General features: G+C 41.8%; 1 protein-coding gene across 4 annotated transcripts in view; it reads right to left on the minus strand.

Annotated features, from left to right (window-relative positions):
- The window catches only part of syngap1b (synaptic Ras GTPase activating protein 1b), a 207,546-nt gene that overhangs the window by 12,152 nt on the left and 181,131 nt on the right, over positions 1-14,263 (minus strand). Inside the window, exons 8-19 of one of the 4 annotated variants that reach the window (XM_054740855.2) lie at positions 12,862-13,101; positions 9,735-10,070; positions 9,509-9,653; positions 8,806-8,950; positions 8,468-8,704; positions 6,855-7,056; positions 6,563-6,765; positions 4,975-5,173; positions 3,998-4,531; positions 3,358-3,789; positions 2,535-2,708; positions 609-820 (exon numbers count right to left, since the gene is read on the minus strand). In XM_054740855.2, coding sequence (XP_054596830.2) covers positions 609-820; positions 2,535-2,708; positions 3,358-3,789; positions 3,998-4,531; positions 4,975-5,173; positions 6,563-6,765; positions 6,855-7,056; positions 8,468-8,704; positions 8,806-8,950; positions 9,509-9,653; positions 9,735-10,070; positions 12,862-13,101 — 3,059 coding nt within the window. Of the gene's footprint in view, positions 1-608; positions 821-2,534; positions 2,709-3,357; positions 3,790-3,997; positions 4,592-4,974; positions 5,174-6,562; positions 6,766-6,854; positions 7,057-8,467; positions 8,705-8,805; positions 8,951-9,508; positions 9,654-9,734; positions 10,071-12,861; positions 13,102-14,263 lie in introns of all 4 variants that reach the window. The other 3 variants (XM_054740854.2, XM_054740856.2, XM_054740857.2) reach the window with 3 other exon arrangements.

Raw genomic sequence — 14,263 nt, forward strand, 5'->3', positions numbered from 1 at the left:
CCAGTGAAGTGGAAACACAAGCATGCTGGGAAGTTCCGGTAAATTACCCTGAATTTCTGATAGATGGAGCACACCTTTTGTGGTCTTGAAGACTCATCCTTAAAGGTAAAACTGTTGTAGAAAGTTTATTTTAGATATTTTTTCAATATTTTTCAAGAATCTCTTTTAAACATCTTCCAAGGCCGGGTCGACTCCCAACAATTGCTCCCAAAACTCTAAACGGTTGCGGAAAAATAAAATTTCTGAAGTGAAGATCTTCTGAAACTCCGTTTTAGCGCCTCAGTGTGGACGAGAGTTGCGGAGACACTTAGAACTAAAAGGTGTTCCTTCAAACTGAGATCTTTCAAAAAGCTTTCTGCAGCAGGAAAGAACACCACTTCAAAAAATCTGAAGCCTTCTGCCACATCTCAGGAATTTTTTTTACTTTCATTTACTGTTGAGAATTTGCCACTTTTGGCACATATCTGGGAAGCACTTCTTTCAGCTATTTGCTAAATCCTCCAAAATTAACTAAAATATAATATTTGGTCTGATTGTGGTCTCTGCAAAAGACCCCCCAGTGCTTTAACTGTCTCTTGCCCTCCATCCCAACAACAGCCTCCATTTACCTGTTAATTATTCCTTTAATTTGGGAATCTTTCTCCACTTGCTGTTGCCGTAGCCTCCTCTCGCTGTCCTCCAGTCGATTCTGGTACTGAAGGAGGATCTTATTGGTCTGTTGCTCCTGTACGAGAAGCCTGCGCTCGTACTCCTCCAGCTTCCTGTGGGACATCACCAGACGCTCCTTCAGTGAGTTGATCTCCTCCTCGTACTCTTTGACCTGAAGTGAGGGGAAAAATCTTTAATTGTACTCAAACCTTTGGCTGACAGGTAAATGACAGTTTAGTCTCATGATGAAGCACTGGAATAAAGTGGAACAAAAATAGGGGAACTGATTGGGGTTTGAATAAAAAAGTGAAAAACGTCTTCAAATTATACCTTTTTGCCTCAAATACTAGAAGACAATTTAGGTACGATGGTGGTGTAGGAGATAAGTGCTTGCCCCGTAATCAGTAGGTTGCAGGATCAAGCCCCGCTCAGTCTGTCGTTATGTCCTTGGGCAAGACACTTAGCCCACCTTTCCTGCTGGTGGGGCTCAGAGTGACCGGCGGCGCCTGTGTACGGCAGACTCGCCTCTGTCAGTATGCCCCAGAGCAGCTGTGGCTACAATGTAGCTCATCACATTGAACACAGTGAATGTGTGTGTGTGTGTGTGTGTGTGTGAATGGGTGAATAACTGTGTTGTAAAGCACATTGGGGATTCTAGGACTCCTGAAGGCGTTATATCAAATATGGGCCATTTGAAATTAAATTTGATATATATGGAGAGCAAAAAATGACTACATCTATCAACTTATTGGGTCATTTAAAGGTGTCACATGTAAGAATGAAGTACGAATGGCATCTCATGATCAAATATGGGTACTGCAATAACTTTCTCACTGCCGCTCCGTGAGTGTCATGGCTGTTGCCAGTTACGGATCAGCACCAGAAGGTTCTAGAGCACAAGCAAAGACGAGTCATACACAGTAAGTTGATACGTATCTGGTGTTAGCACTCTAGGGTGTTTTTCAGTAGGGAACACTTATTACGGTAAATTTCTCCGGCATTGGAGAAATGCAGTTGGTTGCCATCTTGCCGTTAGCTTGTTGTCATAGTTGTGAACAACTTATTAAAGGAGGTAAAATGCCACGACTGACTCATTAACTTCAAAATGCATTTCACTGTAAAATCGAGTTGTTGGTATTCGAAAAAAACTGGAAATATTTTTTGAGCAGACTATTTGTTTCTAATTCACTTTCAGCATTGTTAGCTCAACGTTAGCCTAGTCTGCTTCACACAATATTAGAGTAGAAAAAAGATGCAGTGGCTTCTTAGTGGTACAAGAAATAACTTCTGGGCCACTGGCTTAACTGGTTCTTTTAACAGCTCTGGAGCATTTAGCCTGCTGGTGTGGAATAGCTAATTCTGACGCAGCAGTTAGCTTGCTCACTGATATAAACAGTAACTACGTCCCACTTTAATCTTTTTTTTAAAGAAGAAAACTGACAACTTCCAGCCAGCTGAGAATGAAATACATTTCAATGTAACTTTCCTTCAAACATAATTGAGACGTTAGACTGTTTTCTGATTATTTAGCTGTAAAAGTCTTACATATTGCTCCTTTAATAATTACCTAAAGCTTGAAAACATCCAATACATTATTAAATATGTTATAAATACAACTTGAATTCATTTTATCAAAAGTATACTGGTATATAGATATATAAAAAATACATCATACGAAGAAAAATCCCCAAAATAAAGACAAATTTGAATGAAAATTTACTTCATATTAATACTACCTTACTATTAATAACATTATCTCATTTTATTATTAAGTTACATGATTTAATTGACCCAAATGTCCTCAATAAATTAAAAACAGGAACAACTGAAACTTTCGTTGCTTTTTGTCTTGGTGTGAGAGTGAAAGGTATAAAGATGCTGCCCACCCTGTCCATGCGCGACTCATCCATGCTCTTTGAATATTCCTTCAGCTTGAATTCTTCGCGGTCGATCCTGGAACTTTCAATGTCAGCTGAGAGATGAGGCATGTTGGAGACCCAAGCCACAGTTCGCTCGTTGGCTTGGGTCGGGGGGTTGAGGGTGGAAGGTGACTGGGAGCCCTGGAGAAAAAGATGAGATGATAGGGAACTTTTTAGGACTTTTTTTCCATTCCTCCCAGCTATTGTGTCTACATACAAAATCAGCCATTTTAGGTCTTTGCTAAGATGTCGGCATGTTGTGACAATTTCAGGAGAGACTTACATCACTAATCAGCAACATTCATGGACATTAATAACACTATAAACATTTTATTCTGTCTAAGTACGCCATCAATGACCAGAAGAAGCATCAATCTTTTATGGCACTCTGTAGGAGATCATGAAGACTTGTGCGGGATTTCCATCGCACATTTCATTCAAATACTGCAATTTAACACTGCTGCTTATTTTCTTTTGGCCACATTTAGATTCACCAGCAACTTTTCCAAATCTGTTGTCATTTCTCACACAGTTACAACCAATCAGCGCGAGTTAACCATAAGTCCCGCCCAGCGACTCCACCTGGCCTTTTCCGAGTACACACCCCAGGTCTGGTACTTGGCTGGTCTCTGAAATGGCCCAGAAAGTGGTACTTTCAAGCCAACTCGGTGAAATGAAGACACGCGTATGGTAAAATTACCTAGAAGTTTCAGTACCGGAACTTTTGTTTGAAAAGCCCGTTAGTAACTGAGAGAAAACTCAAAGCATGAAGGAAAAATCCAGGAGTTACCTGTTTGCTCATGGTGGGTTTGAGAAGGTGCTGAGACTGCTGCTGTGGAGACTGCTGCGTGCTCTGACTGGTGGTCCCCTGGGGACTCCCGCTTTCCCTGACAGAACTCTGCTGGTGGGGAAGACCGGGGGCTGTGTTGTCTTTGACGGACAGCTGCCGGGGCCCGTGCTGTCTGCCGCCATAGCCTGACTCTGGGGACTGGAGGAGGTTCCCGCTCTGCGGCCGGGTTTTACCGGATGCGGCGGGTGTAGCAGCAGCGCTGACAGACAGCTGATGGGAAGTCTGGGGCTTGATGCGCTGGCTGGGGGGTGGAGCAACGGAACTCTGGCGCATCGGCTGGACTGTGGATGGAGGGGTGGTGGCCAAGGAGGAGTGGGACGTTCCTGTCTGGGAGGCCATTCCCATCATTTCTTGTTGCTGCTGGAGATTATCCTTGGAAAGAAGACAAATGCACACCAAAGTTTCAGGGTTCCTGATTCTCCAGAGATCTTAAGGATTTCTGTCGACTGCAGGAAAGATCGACTTCCCATAAGTTATTAAGGAATCAGGACAAAAAAAAAAGAGGGAATGTGAGGACACCATATTAAACAATTGTGAATGTTCCCAATAAGAGATACAAGATGTAATTATTTACGTTTACCTGCACATGCATGGACATCTGCCGTCGTGCGTAGTCGGCCCGGCTGTAGTCATCGCTGTAGCTGTGTGAGTGGATGATGCTGGGCTGACCCAGGTGACTGTCCCTGGTCCTTAGGGTGGACAGATCCTCGCTGCGAGAGAAGCCTCCATGGGCAAACTGTGGGATGTAGGTTTGATGAGAGTGCTCAGGTTCAGGAGCCAGGAGAAGGGGTGCTGGGGGTTGAGCCCGGCTGTGCTGGTGATGGAGCTGCTGTTGTTGGGGCCCATCAGCCGTCGCCAGATGAAACAGGGGATTCTGGAAGGAAAGCGGGTAGCGCATGGCGGCGGCCTGCTGTTGCTGCTGCTGGGATAGCGAGTCGGTGGTGGTGCCCATCTGGCTCAGCTGGCTCAGCCGGAGGCCACCGGACATGCTGGAGCCGCCGGAGCCAGCTGACAACCTCCCACCAGCCCGCAGCTGGCTGCTCAGGCCCGACCCCAGGCCGCCACCGCCTCCGCTGCTCAGCCCACCGAAGCTGCCCATACCGGCGATGGAGGCCTGGGAGGAGTTGAGCATGTCCACCGACTGCAGGTTAGACACGCTGTTCATTCGGGAATCCTGGAGGTCCATCATAGATACGCTTTTATTGACACTGAACACCTAGATAGTACGGGATATGAGAGACTTATGTGCCCCCTGGTATTTTAGTAATGTCAGGTGGGCACAGATGATATGGGTGAGGGTGGTGCGGGGGTTTTTACCGCGAGGCCTGCTTGGCAATCGGAATGCCTGAAAGTATTTCCCAGGAAATACCGCTAGGATGAGTTGCGTGGTGATTCGGTGGGAAAAAAAGCAAATGTCATGGTAAACTAGAACCTCGACAACACGATGGCAAGTTTCTTTTCAGTATGACTCACATGCACGTCATACTAACCTCACTTTGAGAGATAAAACTAGTGGATGGGATGATGATTCCCCCAGTTCAGCATGATAAAACTCACCTTAGGGTCTGGTTCTGTGATGTCTGAACTGCTCGTGCAGTACGCCGGGCTGGATCGGGCCAGGGGAGGGCGTGATACGTAAAACATGTCTTTGGAGGCTCGATGAGGGTGGTCACGGTCCTGAAAACTCATCTGGGAGCGGGATGGCATCACCCCTCCGGTGGAGGTAGGGGAAGGCAAACGAGTGATATCTATGGAGCTGGAATACAAACCATCGGAGAGAAACGGATTCACGAGAAGAACATTTGATACAACCAGCAGCTCCAAACAAACGGGAAAATGCTCATGTCTGTTACAAAAGTAAAACTACCAACAACTCCAGTTATAGCCAATCATTTGGTAACACAGAGAGACTGAAATATTTCCTGATTTCCTGTCTTTAGGTTTTTCAGAATAAAATAATTTGATCAGATAATTCAATGTTTAATATAATCTTCACACATTTTCAAATTGAGATTAAGCAGTTTTGGCTTGCTTTTAGCACTCCCTAGTGTCTGTTTGTAGAACTGAGAGCTCTTCACTGTGCGTTTGTCTTTTTGACACCCAGTCTAACAGCTGAAACGTCTCTCAGCCTTCAGTAGTTTTTACAGAGTGATTCAACACTAAATTAAACAAATCAGCTGTGTTCATGATCTAAAACCTGCAGGAAACGTGCTGAAATGTCAGGTGTGTCAGCTCAATATTTTTCTAAGAGCAACAGACCGAACCGACACTCTGAAGTTGCAAGTGTAATATTCTGGCAGCAGAGGGGGTTGAGGGCTCAGTGACATTTCATTACCATGTAAATGGTCATTTTAGTGTACTGGCTCAAGAAAATGATTCAAAAATATAAAAAAGTTGCAAATTATTCCTTTAATTCTTTCTTTAGGCAATTTATAAGCAGGGCTATTTCTGTTCAACATGTGTTATTTCTGTGGTATTCATTTATGTATCTGATAACTGCAATGATGTCTCAAAATGTCACAAAAAAGTGAAACTATCATTTCTAGAATAAAAATGGAACGTCAAAAAAGGCAAAATGTTTAAAAAATAAAGGTCAAAATAATATTTTTTTGAATAGAAATAAAACATTACACTTGTAGGATTGAAGAGGAAACAAAAGCTAAACCAGCCCAAGTACAAAAACCTACAAAATCAAATGTCATTTTTTCTTTCCCTTACATTTCTTTAATACAATTAGTATTAAACCCTGCACTGGATCAGGTCCTCTGAAAGTATTGTTATATTTTTACTCTTTCAGTTTTGCTAGGATTTGCCATTCGATCATGGGTTGCAGAGTTTTATTCTGAAAAGTAAACAGATGCCTGATTTCCTGTCCTCTCACAATCTCAGCTTCATTTGTGGACGGATGGAATCAGGAAATGCTCTTAATTAGTATTTTCTGAAGGCAGTGAGACAATTGGATAATTCCTACATGTTCTCTAGTGCTTTTAGTGAGACAAGCTCCTGGGAAAATGATGGACTTCAGCCAAAATGAAGTCATATCTGGTACAGTTCTTTAGGACCATCAGATACGGCTTAGACGTTTGATGAACGTCTTGTGATGTAAAACAAGAATCCTCCTGAGAGGACCACGGCACTAGCGTACCTGTTTAGATCCCTCATCATGAGATTCTGGAACTCTGAGGAGATGCCGCGGTTGAAACTGGGTCGTGACAGCAGCCTGTCTGTCTGTCTGTCCTGCATCCTGTCAGTCTGGTGGCTTGGCTGCCTCTGGAGGTGGGGGTTACGCAGCGCCATGCTGATGTCATTCAGGAGGCGGGGTAAAGGACCCAGTTTGATAATGGCATCCTGTGGTTAGAGGGGCACAAATTAGAAACAAAATAGACAATACCTAATTGTCTAAAAATCCAACATGGCTGCTGGTGTTTGACGTTTACTTTGCTGAGCTGAGCCATGACCTCCCACAGGAGGCTGTGCAGGATGGACAGCTCCCTGCCCAGGTCGATGTATCCTTCGAAGCCACCTGCGTTGCTGACGCTGTCCAGGTTGGAGATCTCGTACAGAAACTGCTGCATGGAGCCCCACTCCATCTCTAAAAACTCATTCATGAAACACATGTACTCCTCTTTATTGCCAAACCTGAAGGAAAGAACAAAAGGAATGAAAAAGATATCACACACTGAAATGAATATTTTGTTTTACATAAATGCATCATTTCCTCTGGCAGATAGAACCAGGATAAACGATAACAACATGAAATATTTGTTGTGTGATCAGGAGTGAATAAAGAGCAGGTTTTCACTGTATGCACACAAACAACAACAAAAACAATGATAATAAATAAATAATCTACAGTAATGTAAACTCCAAATACTTAAAGTTTACCACTTCAAATGAATGCCAACTAAAAGATGGAAAATATCACCTTGAATATGGCTGTTGTAAAGATAAATGAGCCTAAACGCAAATGTTTGCCAATATGCAGATGACACTGTGATTACTGGCACCTGTTTGTATTCATATCTAAAAGTTTTCTCACAAAGATGCCATTTATGATTTAGAAATCACTTGGATGATGTGGTTTTTATTACTCTTCACCCAGTAAATATGAACATTTCCTCCTTTTTGTTTCTATTAAAAGTACCATGAAATCATAAATGTATGACGTTATGAATTTGCTTGATTTGTATAGGAAAGATCGAAAGTTGTATGGGTGCAAAGAAGTAAAAATATGAAAAAAAAGGCATTTTTTGTGTATATGAGACACTATGCACTTAAAAAATATCAATTTTTTGTTTCTTTTGTGTCTCCTTAGAGGCTATGTGGAACCAGTACCATTTATTAGCACAGGAAGACACATTTTTATATATTTAATTGAGAAAGACACTAAATGCATCTGATTAAAAAGTGCATAGGTTTTCTAAATATTTCCAGTTAAAGCAGCATTCAGGAGTTTTCCCCTTTCGGAATATATCTATGATTTTTCAGAATTCTGCAAAAGTGATTGTCTCATCATGTACTGTGATATAATGTAAGCAAAACGTCTTTTAATATATATATATATATATATATATATATATATATATATATATATATATATATATATATATATATATATATATACTAAGCACACCCCCTGCCACGCAGAGCTTTGTGCAGTAGGAAACTGAGTACCGACCAGAACTAACCAATAGCGTTCAACTACCGCTTACATGCTTCAAATTTAAGGAAGTACCTTGGCTGATGCAGAGTTGATGAACTTTTCACAGACAAATAAGTCTTTAAAATATAAATATATGAAAACACAACACGGCATGAGAATAGTACTTGTTAAACAACGTGTTTTTAGCTCTGGTTGTGGGCTACAGATGCACATTCATAAACAAGAAACGTGAAGTTGCCATCTTAAAAAAACGGATAGACCGACTCTTGGTGTGATATGCTTGTCAGCTACTAGATGGTGCCATCATATAAAAGAAATACTTCAGCTTGCTGCTTTAATCTAAGTAATTTATTTTTGCATCAGTTAGCTGATAACTGCTTTACTGACTTGGAGAAGTTAGCCAGGTTTTGCACCACTTTAGCGATGAGGGTGAGTGTGCGAGACGTCTGCTCATCCGGATATTCCTGGGTGAGGTTGAAAAGGGATGGGGACATGATGGCGGGACAGAGGAAGCGCAGGAAGAGAGAGCCGCTGATGAGGCGGTCAGCGATGTCCTCTCGGCCCCTCTCTGCACAACGAACCCTCCACGAGGCAAACACTTCCTTCAGCTCCCGAGGGAAAACACTGTGAAGAGACAGGACGTCTGATGTCAGCGGTGGACAGAAAAACCAATAGGCTCATGAATCATTTTTTGTATTTATTTTTGATGGTAATTAAGAATTTACCAATGGGAGTTAACGATTTTGCAGAGTGCCAGCTCACAGCACATCCGCAGATTGGCTTGGTGGTCTGGTAGCACAGAAGGTGGTATTCTCATGGGGTCCACTTCACAATTTTCCTCTGACTCATACAAGGCCCTTATGAACTCCCCTGCAAGTGACATTTTATTACTAACAAGCTCAAAGTTATTATTGCAAAAACAAAACAAAACAAAAACCTGCTCCTGATAACAATCCACTGCTTCTAAGAAGAAATCCAGTTCAGATGGAGAAAGAACATTAATTCTCAGGTTTTTATTGAGGTGCTAATTCTCTTTCACTTGTTTCAAGCAGCAGCATTCAACAGAACTAGGGTGCATTGATCACTCCAATTACTTGATCCTAAAAATAAAAGGAGCACCTGCTTTACCTGCAAAAATGGAAAACGAAGGATTATGTGTCAGCGTTGGGCAAAAGCAGAAAAAACGCATTTTGTCTAAATCCCACTTTCTCTGCCAGTAGAAATGAACTTATTTGGAGAAGAGTAAGGACAAACAGAAACAATGGAACTATGATAGCAGATCGATTCAGGAGACGGGATACGGTATGGAGACAGTCAACTTGTAATCACAGATTTGTACACTCATTACTTAGTTAATGCAAATGAAAAACTTTATGGTTTTTTTGTTCCCCATTTGGATTTCTCTATCAAAACTCGTTTCTCACTCACCGATAGCATCTTTGAGGTACTTATGTCCGATCAGTTTGAGGTACTCTTCTATGGCTTTGGTGGCCAGAGTGTTCTCTCTGAATATAAGGTGTTCTCGGTCGATGAATCTGTCTACCTCACACATCGCCATGTCGGACAGGAAGTCCTGCAGGAAGGGAGGATTGTGGTTGTAACTGATTTTCATCTTCTCTGTTTTCAGATATTCCCAGTGAAGTGGAACTAGTACCTTAGCTTTCCCTGTGCTCTGCAGGATGTGCACCAGAGCACAGGCCACTTCCTCTTTGCTCTTCACGCTCAGCACGGGCTCCAGCACGGAACATAAGGTGCGATAGTTGTTGGTGACGTACTCAGCAAACTCCTTGTACAGCTCCATGGGCAGGATGTTCATGGTCTGGAAACGGGATTTGAGGCGAAGCGATGCGTTGATGATCTTCCCTCCTCCGACTCCAGCTCCCTTCGTGAGGACGCTGGGCTGGATGACCGGGTACCACTGCTCCACAAACTGGCGTCCAGTGATGCTGGAGATGGGGATGCTGACAAGTCCCAAATATGTGCTCTTTTCCTTCAGGACATAAAAAAATGACACTTGTGGTGAGTAAGCTTAGAGGAAAAGAATAATTGGGAAAGTCAGAGAACTTTGTTTAAATAAAATGAGATGAATTTCAATTAATTCTTTTTTATATTATTGTAAATTTTTTTTAACTTGCTTGATAATAATTATTTCTGAGAATGTTTAAATTTTTGAATTAGTGATGCCATCTCCTCATATCCTCACTGATGTTTAATAAACAGAGTTTTTGTGAAATAATATTTATTATAAGTTTTAAAAACCAAGACTCTTGTATTTCTTGATACCTCAATCAATTAATATCTGGTTCTTCTTTGATTTTCTAATTTTGTTTTGCTTCCTTTTGCTTGTTATATTTTCAGAGTGATTTCCCCACAAATATAACTGAATTATTAAACATCGATCATAGTCTCTTAAACTGAAAGGATAGAAGTATCTAAAATATTATAGACTAATGTTATTTTTATCTATTTGTTTGAGAATTTGAAGCAAAATATGTGAAAAGAGTATATGTATGAGAAAAAATAAGAGAAAACAAGGTTTTTTTTTGCAAGTGATGTGATTCTGGTTCCAAACGCCGACATTGACTTCACTGATTTCAGATTCTTGTTCAGATATGACTTGCTGATAGGATTTAGCTCAAAGAACTATAATTAAAGGACTAAAAGTTGTAAAAAGTTCAAATTACTTGAAATCTTTGAATCTGGAAGCAAAAACAACTACTTTGTTTTAACTATAGAAGGGAGAAAATATGTACTTGTTGTTATATTGCTTGTTAGTCAGGTACAGAAAAAAAATCTGATTAGATTATCCGATTATCGTTTAATAATCCATCCATCCATTTTCTGCCGCTAATCTAGAGTCGGGTCGCGGGGGAAGCAGCCTAAGTAGGGAGGCCCAGACTTCCCTCTCTCCAGCCACTTGGGCCAGCTCTTCCAGTGGAAACCCAAGACGTTCCCTGGCCAGCTGAGAGACATGGTCTCTCCAGCGTGTCCTGGGTCTTCCTTTAGGTCTTCTCCCAGTTGGACGTGTCTGGAAAACCTCACCAGGCAGGCGTCCATGAAGCATCCTCACTAGATGCCCGAGACACCTCAACTGGCTCCTCCTGATGTGGAGGAGCAGTGGGTCTACTCCGAGCCCCTCCCGGATGACTGAGTGTCTCACCCTAATAATCCAATTTCAAAATTATAATTAATGTCAGAATAATCATTTCAGTCTTCTCAGGTTTAATTTTTAAACAAACTGCAGTTTTGTAAACTGTGAACTTAGTACTGTAAGTGAGGTGATTCCTTATTGGGATGCTGATCTAGAAAGCATGTGTTTTGCATCAATATTTAATCATATTTCTTCATTCATATTTTCTGTTAAACCAATAAGTCTCGTTTAAAGACAAACTTTTACCAACTGACCTTTTCCCTTTGAGTCCAAAGTCAAACTTTGTTTTATTGTGATTTTACCTTTTCATTGTCTTGCAATTCCTAAAGTGAATCGTCAAACTCACTTTTACTCTGGTTTCTTTTATCATCACTTATCTTGTTTATTGCTTGGGTGTTTTTTGTTTGTCTTTAATAATAAACTGTTGTTTATATCCTTTGTACTATGTTAATGCCTCGTTTTATCATGATAGTGTACAGCACCTTGGGCTACTGCAAAGGTAGTGGAGGGTGCTTTAGAAATAAAATGATGATGATGATGGTGATGATGATGAATAGTTGTTAAAAATGGGGGTTTAGTGATCGTGTAGATAGAAGCTTTACCAACTTCATATGGGACAGCTCTCTGCTGAACAGAAACCACACTTAACAGTCTTGTGGAGCATGTAGATGCCCTAGGGGGCGCTCTTTGCCTGCCTAATGGATGTTTGCTATTTTCTGAGCCAGTAGCTAATATAAAGACTAGCAGTTAGCTTATTTTATTTTTTTTTCTGACCATCAATGAAAAACGCAAGAAGAAAAAGTAGAAGTTTGCTTTTCTTGTTGGCATCATGGTGTAGACTGGAAGTAAAAGTCAGGAGGTAATGTCTTTGGAGGCGAAGCAAAAAGCTAAAACCAGAGTGAACACTGGCATACACTAGTTTGAGGTAGCTAAAGGAGGCTATGAAATAACGGGCTGATGGTAACCTGAGTTTGTCGCAACTGGAGTTGTAAATAATACTTTTTATCTGACAGTGTGGACCTTTTTGCGTCATGGCTTATTTTGTAACAGAGATGGTTCATGTTAGCAGTAGCTCGTTGTTAGCGCTAGCTACAGCAGGCTGCTTTAGGGGTAGTTTAGGACAGCTGTAATTCCATTTTTACCCAGTAGGACGTATAACTGGAAACTGTTTAGGGTTACTTTAAAGAGCAAGTTACCCCCAAATTAACTTAGTTTTGTTGAGAAACTAGTGTCTAATTGTGCTGTGGACATGCGTAGTCAATAATTTGGCACTTTAGTGCTCCTCAGTTCCAATTTAAATGTTCTGCCTAAAATTGTCAATTTTTGCGCCCTCTTCAGGTAAAAGCTCTGCATTGCATTTAAATTTAAATCTCCCACCGCTATTGGCTAAGAGGTACCCATGACGTTAGCTGGTACATTATGATGTCACAATGTCATTGTGAGCTTGTGTGTGTGTGTGTATTTGTTAGAAGCTCCGCCCTCTCGGTCGGCCAGGCAACATCATTTGTTGCATTTTTCAAACAGGAAGTGGGAGTGGAGTAAGACTCTGGTAGGGGGTGACTTGCTCTTTAAATTCCAATAAAACCTCCTTAACAGGCTAATCAGATAAAAATCAAGCCTCAGACTGAACCTTGCGTCTCTTCTTGTCCGTCTCCTTGTACAGATGAAGGCGAAGGTTGCGAACAGCTGGCAGGTTGTTGAATTCAAAGTGCTCTCCCCAGAAAACGGTGTCAGTGCGGGGTTTGCTGGTGGTGCGTGCATACAGCATGTCATCCAGACAAAGTTCGCAGTAGTAGCGCTTCTTAGCTGGAAGCTCTCTGGCCTCGATGATCCATAGTTTGAGCACATTGTCCACCCTCCGACTGTTGTCCTGCACAAAGATGGAATCAGGTCAAACAAGCATTTTCGGTGGTCTATAAAAGATCTTTGACACAACATTTCAAGGACAGGAAGCAGAGAGGGAGAATGTGAACATTGGGCAACAGCAGGTCATCCTGCAGGGGAACGGAGTAAATGACAGCAGAGAAATGGCTTCTGACGGGATGATTTGGCTGCTGTGAATAACAGGCTGGAGTTGATATGTTGCTGTTGGTCTCAACTTGAACACAGAGGCAGAAACCAGCATGACAGACACACAAAAGAACTATGACGGGAAAAAGAAAGACTCGTCAACTTCAGGACATAAACAAAACCCACGATGCACATGTGCAGCGAAGACAAAAGACAAGAAATGGTAGGAATGTTTCTGTAGGCAGGGACACTTTCTAATCATGATCACAAAGCCTGAGTTGTATCAGACAACTCCTATGAGAGAGAGAGAGAGAGAGAGAGAGAGAGAGAGAGAGAGAGAGAGAGAGAGAGAGAGAGAGAGAGAGAGAGAGAGAGAGAGAGAGAGACAGACAGAGAGAGAGAGAGAGAGAGAGAGGCTGAATCATTTCAGCTGGACTGAAAACTTTCATGTTAGTTTGCCTCCGATCACTCAACTTCTAATCTTAACCTCTCTTCCTGCTATTATCATCACAATCTAAGGTGTTTGGATTTATAGTTTGTGTGCAATTTTCAAACCGGTACCAAACACGAGCAATAATGAATTCCAAACCTGAGAGTCTGAATGTTTCCGAGCATCTGGTGCCTCGATTTGCCGGAGCTCACGCTGCGCTGCAGCACCAGCGTGAGCCAGAGTTCTCCGCTCTGATGTCAAGCAGTGACTTTCATCTTTTCTCTTATCATGATTTTACAACACAGATTATTAAAGCTCTAAGTCAGGGTGGAATGGCGTCTTTGCTTCTACATGAGAACTAAACGATAAAAGGATGAAAATGGACTTATAAGGGTTGGGTTAGTTATGATCATTCTTGTCTCTGTGGTTATCACTGTGGTTACATCTGGTCAGAGATGAACAGTTTGTGACGTTAAGGGGTAGAAAAAGGTTCCTAAGCACCTGTTAGGAATCCTTGGAGATGGATGAGTCAGCCAGGATCCCTGCGGTCCAAGCATCTGGGCCAGGCGTCCAGCCTGAATAATGTCTCCTC

Source organism: Nothobranchius furzeri, chromosome 5, assembly GCF_043380555.1.
Source record: "Nothobranchius furzeri strain GRZ-AD chromosome 5, NfurGRZ-RIMD1, whole genome shotgun sequence".
NCBI classification, from domain to species: Eukaryota; Metazoa; Chordata; class Actinopteri; order Cyprinodontiformes; family Nothobranchiidae; genus Nothobranchius; species Nothobranchius furzeri.